Source organism: Chanodichthys erythropterus, chromosome 22 (genome assembly GCF_024489055.1).
Source record: "Chanodichthys erythropterus isolate Z2021 chromosome 22, ASM2448905v1, whole genome shotgun sequence".
NCBI lineage: Eukaryota > Metazoa > Chordata > Actinopteri > Cypriniformes > Xenocyprididae > Chanodichthys > Chanodichthys erythropterus.
In genome coordinates this window covers 15,281,360-15,288,089 of record NC_090242.1, presented here as the reverse complement: position 1 = coordinate 15,288,089, position 6,730 = coordinate 15,281,360, and the positions used below count along the sequence as shown (strand labels likewise).

Below are 6,730 nucleotides of genomic sequence, written 5' to 3'. Positions count from 1 at the left end.
CCAACAAATGCCTGTTGACTGTTCTCATACAGGCATGTTGACTGTTGGTATTCATCCTGACTTAAGCAGCTTAATTTCTTCTATTGATGCCCATAAGTCTGTGAATGTGTGTGCAAAATATTTATTAAAGATCAAACATGGACATGGATTCCTGAGATTGTTCAATAGATTATTTTGGTAGTACACCCTGGGCTGAGAAAGTTGGCCTGAGAAATTCACCCCATAAGCTTTTCGACAGGCATCCATGTCTCTTATTTTTCCTGGAAACATCCCAGCTGGCCTCAATGGAAAGGGAACTTTTCTTAATTGGTCCCTGAACCATTTTTGGTCCTTAACTTGAGCAGGTCTCACACAGATATCTCTGTAGTGCCATTCTTGTACTTTTCCAAAGGAACACATTCAGGATCTTCTGTAGACTGTGTCTTAGTGCTCTTAAGATCAGGGTGGTGTAGCTCTACAAATGCTTTGTAGATTAAAGCCCCAGTCACTCCACCAATAAAGGGGGCCACCAAGGGTACCCACCACCATCCATTGCCTGCCCTGGAAATACATTGAGTCAAATTAAACTGTATTGTTAGAGTAATTTACACCTCCAGATTAAATAACAAATAAAAATGTAATATTTTTTGCATTGTTATTTATTGTTTTTAATAAATAATTATAATATTCTAATAATATATTATTTGTACTTTATTTAATTGAATTATTTTAAAACATTTATTATTTTTTATTATTAAATCAAGTTCTTAAATAAAATAATTTTACATAGTTTTACATTTTTACAGTCATAGCAAATCATACACCAAATTCAGGCATACCAGTTAAAATATCATTCGTTTTTTTTTTTTTTTTGTTATTTTCTTGTTACAGATCTGAGCTGATAATTGTGACGGTTCCTATTGTCAACTTTTTAAGAAAATCACAATGGATGTTTCAAGCATTAATCATTATGTGATTAAATAATAATATGATATATATTATGTCTACATTATTTGAATAACTAAATATTTTAATAAACATTCATGTAAACATAATACATTATTATTATTAATAATAAATAAAGTACCTATATAAAATAACTTTCCAAAATAATTTTACAGTGATGGTAAACCATGCACCAAGTTCAGGTCAGGCATACAACTCAAAGTATTTTCCAGTTACAGATCTGATATGATAATTACGGAGCCCCTAAAGGGACATGGGAATGGAAAAAAAAAACATGAGATGAAAGGAAAAGTTAGATGTCAGTGCTTTTGCATTCTCTCAAGAAACCTTGCATTCGCTCGCAAAATGTTTGCTTTCCCCTGAGAAATTGTATTTTTTTGGGGGGGTGGGGGAGGGGGGCAATAATTTTTTTGTGAGGGAACACAGAGGATTTGCGAGCGAATGCAAAGTTTCTCGGGGAACACAAAACTTTTGCGAGTGAACTCAAAAGCATTTAAAAATTTTTCACCATGTCCCTTTAGGGGCTCTGTAGATAATTGTAGATAAACTTGAGCAAAATCAATAACATAATGGATGGTTTTAAGTCATCCACATCAAGAATTCAGACCACACAGGGTTATCGTGGCTGAAAATGTGGGAAATGTTGCAAATCAGTAACCCTGATCCAAACAAATATTAAAGAGTGTTTTATAGCTTGATTTTAGATTAAATTTATTTACCTGAAAACCTCCATGCCCCAACCTGCCATCAGTGTGAAGACTCTTGGCCCCAGGTCTCGTGTGGGATTGATGGCATAGCCGCTGTTGCTCCCCAGAGAGACACCAATGAGCAGCACCACGAGCCCCACACCCACAGGCTCACCTCCAGCCACAACCGGCTGGTTTCTCTGGTCTGACAGAGCCATCATACACAACAACAGCATGGCGGTGCCCAGAACCTGATTCAGAGATATTAAAATATCTTCCTCTAAAAGTGCTTAACAGGTACAGTCGAGCAATTTTTTTGCACATTGTTCATTTTGGAATACCTGGTCGAAGAATCCAGTGTAGATTGAGATGTAAGGTGCTGGATATGTGGCAAAGATCCCAGCTGTTGCTTTGGGGCCAGACACAGTGAAATTGCCCCCACAGTAATGATGTATAGCATCTATAAAGCACAGTACAGATGTGAGCAAAGAAACCTTGTGGTAGTTTATATGACCTACTCCAACACTAAGAACAAAAATAACTTCGGAAGAACAAGATGAGTATTTGCTCACCATAATAAAGTGTAAAAATGGTCCCAGCAGCAAGGAAGGAACCCAGAAACTGGGCGAGAACATATAGTGGCAGCATCTTCCAGCGCAAACGGCCAAACACGCACATTGTGAATGAAACAGCAGCATTCATATGAGCTCCTATGTGATAGAGTAAAACATATTGCATTATTCATTGTCATTAAGGAATTTAGGAGAGCTCTGACTTGGTGTTTGGGGTCAAGAGGGTCTCACCTGACACTTTTCCACCAATGTGCGCACCCATAGCCACACTTAACCCAAAGCCTATATTTATGCTGAGGTACTCTCCAAAAAAGCCATTTCCTGTGACCACTTGTGCAATACAGCCAAGGCCGAAAACCTGGAATTCAAAAACAGTCTGTCAGAGAAACTAAACAGGCTAATTATGGATGATGTGCAGCAGGACATAATAGGAAAATAAACCCTGATTCAAGGCTTATTTCATGGCTACTTATCAGATAAAAAAATTAAATGGACATAAAATGTTGATTTTAGGTGTACACAGCAAAATCCCCAGAGTTAAATCAGCTCTGCTCAGAGAACATATGGTCCCTCTCTATATAGAGTTAAAATATCACTGAAGCAGAGTTAAAGTTAATGAAATAATATGCTGTTTGTGGAGTTGTTTAATCAGATCTTGAGAGATTTAATGTCTTTTATCTTTATTTGATTTCATCTAAGGATGTAGCTGGAAGTCCTTTGTTGTTATTATGTTTCTCTTTAGTGATTATGCTTGTTAACAGCAGGTGTTCATCACTAATGCTCAATCATAACTTCATCACTTAATTATCTCATTAACTTTAACTCTGCTTCCGTGTTACTTTAACACTATATAGAGAGGGACCATATGCTATCTGAGCAGAGTTGATTTAACTCTGGGGATTTTGCTGTGTACTTAGAGACTGCAATGAGACAGAAACAGAGTTGTTATTTTTAACTAAAAATGGAAGTAAAACTATTAACTCTCTGGTGCTGTTTGCATGGCAGTGGAAAATGACTGTTTTTTTAAGTAAATGTACTATATTTTAGTTTGATAATGTTTTTTTTTATTTAATATTTTGTATTTTTAGGGGATTTTATGGTACTAAATTATATTTATGGAATAGTTATTATCCTATCTGTTTACCCATAAACTTGCATTCTTTGGAGCACTTAAGTTTGGTATTTTTTAAAGATGACACTTGGCAGATTATTGCTGAAGTGAAAAAAGTGAAACAAAAAAAAAAAGTTATAAAAGTTTAAGTTTATTATTATGAAAAATGCACAAAATACTATTTTTCAATTTTATATGTAATACATATTTTCAAAAACTTGTTTTACTGAAAAACTGTAAGAATATCAAAACCATAAATCTAAACAAGTTGTGCTCCAAATTTGAGTTTGATATCTCAAAAAATGAGCTTTCAGTAAGATTTTGCTTGGCGCAGTACCAAATGTTTCCACTAGATGAAATTTGCTTCCCATTTGTTTCCAATGCGTGAACAATACAATAAACTCCACAAAAAATAAGAAATGTTTCCTTGGAAACTATCTGAAATGAGTTTAAATTAAAGCACTGAAATTACTAAATGAAAATAAATTAAAACTAAAACTGAACCTAAACTAAAACCAAAATAAAAATAAACATTTACACTTTACAATAAGGTTTCATTAGTTAACTACATTAGTTAACATGAATTAACAATGAACATTACTTATACAGCATTTATTAATCTTAGTTATTGTTAATCAAATACATTTTTTAAGATCAAAAGTTGTATATGTTAACATTAGTTAATGCACTGTGAACTGACATGAACATTTGTATTAACTAACATTAATAAAGGTTAAATTTGTTAGTTCATGTTAGTTAATATTTCCTAATGTTAACAAATGACACCCTATTGTAAAGTGTTACCAAATAAATTATAGCTGAATAGTAATATTTAAAATTTAAAAAATGACAAAAACACATAAAATAACTAAGAATTAAACTAAAATGAAAATGAAATATTCAATATTCAAAATATTAATAAAACTATAATAGTATATAAATAATACAAAATGAATGGTCAGTTAGCATTTATTGGCCGAGTTTTTGCATTAATTTTGGCATGGTCACTTTGAGTTTCACCTGATAATGGAAAAAAGTATGTCTTGCCAATCTCTCCAAAAATAGAAAGTATGTAGCACATGGTCTGTCTCCTATCAAACTATACCGACCACTCGTGCATGTGGGCATGTGATCCAAAGCATTACAATGACAAGTACAAAGACATCATGAATGAATGAATAAAACAATGAAGGAAATCATCAGTAAAATACTCCACAGTAAAATTATATTAACTGTTTTCCAAGCTTGCCATCATCATGATTATTCAAGTCTTTATGCAATGAAATGAGCCACCATTAAGCAGCAAAATGAATTCTCACAAACCTCTTACCATCATGATGAATGAGCAGAGGGTCTCTGCCAGGACCACTCGAATACATTCATTCTTGATCTTCAACATGGAGACCACAGTGGGTGCCATATGGCCTCGAATACCGTCCTCCATTATGCTGACTTCCTGTTTAATTTCCTTGCACTTTTTCTGCAATATTCTCCCTCTGTTTTGCTAATTCAGGCTCTTTGAATGGTTGTCATTGGGCTTGTCTGGATTGTACTGTTTGTCAGTTTGTCAGCAGTGTCTATTTATATGAAGTCTTTGCCCCTCCCCATTACTCATGCATGACAGGAAACACACACTGACAGCAGTATCACGAGTTATTTTCAAATGTTACATCAGTTTCAATTTCAGATAACATAATCCTGCAATATATCATATATATGAACTGATATATGTCTTACAGTAAAACTAATAATTCACTTGTTATTTAACCTCACGCATGTGTATGTGTGATTTTACACAGTTTCACAGTTGTAGTGATACAAATTCTCAGCTTTAATAAAAATCTTATAGTTTTAGTTTTAACTGATTTGTATAGCTACTATTAATAAACTTGAACAATCAAATAATTCAATAAATAAGTAATTCTTTGCACTCTGTACTCTCATACTCTATCATCAATATATACCAGAGGTTTGTGCTTGCTATAAAGATAGCTTATCTCTTACTGATTTGTATTGAGGAATGTAGGAACTAGTGGGAAGAGATAAACAGCTAATAGCTGACCAATGTGCAACCCAATAGTGTAGGTGAATATATATATTTACAGTCAAAGCTAAATTTATTCAGACACCTTGAACATTTCATTCATTAATACAGTTTATTCACTATAGTTTAAAAAATGGTAATAAAATATGACAAGATCTCTGTGTCAGAAAAAATTAATCTTAATTGTGTCAGATAACACTTAAGCAAAACATGGTCAGGTCAAAGTGTCTGAATAATTTTTGGTTCCACATTTTTATCAATTTTACTGGTAGTCCACTGTGTGAAGGATTTTAAAAATGCTGGGTTAAAAACAATCTTTGAAAGAAATTTTTTTTTATTATTTATTTTTATGTATTTTATCATTTATATATTTCAGGTATTACTTAAATATCTTGTTTTTGTTTTTATACAAATAATTATGTTTATTTTTTCTTTCTTACTTTATAAACAAACACAGTTTCTACATCAATTTTACACACATGGGTCAAAAATTTCCCATATAGAAATCTTTAATATTTGCAATTTTTTGCAAGTAGGAACATATTTACTGCAGACAATTGTTCATCTGCCACACATTTTACATCTTAACAAGGCTACTTTTGTATATTTGATGGATGTAAGTCTTATTATATTTAATATATTAGGCTATATATTTCATAATTTTTAATTTTTTGTCATAAATCAATGCAATTGGTCATCCTTTATGTCTGTCAGCGTTCCTGAAAAGTAACCGTTTTTTACATATACAACATGGGTCTAAAGTCAACGGAATGAGTTATTTTCTATATTGCATATATTACAATAAATTAATTTCATCATTCATTATTCCATCTATTACTCAATAACCAAATCCTTATTTTAATTTTTCCTTTCTTTTTGAATGAAATTTTTTTGTGTCATTACCATTCTAAAGGCCAATGTATACCTCACTTTTTATGTGTACGTGAGGGTCAGCAAACAGATTTTTGTAACTTTTTATAATTTCCGCCAGATTTCTGTAACTGTGTATGTGCAACCTGCACATACACATTTAAATTGCGTTTGACTGTGCACAAAGTATACTTTCAGCTTTTTTTTTACAGTGATGTCATCATCCACCTGTTGAGGACCAGCCATTAACACTCTAGATAAAGAAATTCAAAATCACTGTTGATCGATACACTTATTATATATTTTCACTGTTTGACAGAAACCTTGTTCAAAACTGTTACTTTTCAGGAACACCTTTTAGATGTAAAAGGTGACCAGTATCATTGGTTTATGACAAAAAATACAAATTATGAAATATAGGCTATTTTATGAAATATAATATGACTTTCATCCATCAAATATACAAATGCAGCCATGTTGAGAGGTGAAATGTGTGGCGGAT

The 6,730-nt window shown here is 32.7% G+C and overlaps 1 protein-coding gene across 1 annotated transcript; it reads right to left on the bottom strand.

Annotated features, from left to right (window-relative positions):
* Positions 1 to 20: 20 nt before the first annotated feature.
* aqp7 (aquaporin 7) lies at positions 21 to 4,854 on the bottom strand. Its single transcript, XM_067375173.1, has 6 exons — positions 4,645 to 4,854; positions 2,435 to 2,561; positions 2,204 to 2,341; positions 1,973 to 2,091; positions 1,665 to 1,882; positions 21 to 540 (listed from the first exon to the last, which is right to left on the bottom strand). The coding sequence occupies exons 1-6, from the start codon at positions 4,756 to 4,758 to the stop codon at positions 348 to 350; spliced, it is 909 nt and encodes a 302-aa protein (XP_067231274.1). The 5' UTR covers positions 4,759 to 4,854; the 3' UTR covers positions 21 to 347.
* Positions 4,855 to 6,730: the final 1,876 nt, after the last annotated feature.

Bases quoted from the DNA above. Each gene is read 5' to 3' on its own strand.
- aqp7 (XM_067375173.1), bottom strand. From the start codon at position 4,758: ATGGAGGACGGTATTCGAGGCCATATGGCACCCACTGTGGTCTCCATG. The intron at 2,562-4,644 runs GTAAGAGGTTTG...TTTGAATTCCAG, and splicing joins TCTGCTCATTCATCATGATG to GTTTTCGGCCTTGGCTGTAT. The intron at 2,092-2,203 runs GTGAGCAAATAC...TGTGCTTTATAG, and splicing joins CATTTTTACACTTTATTATG to ATGCTATACATCATTACTGT.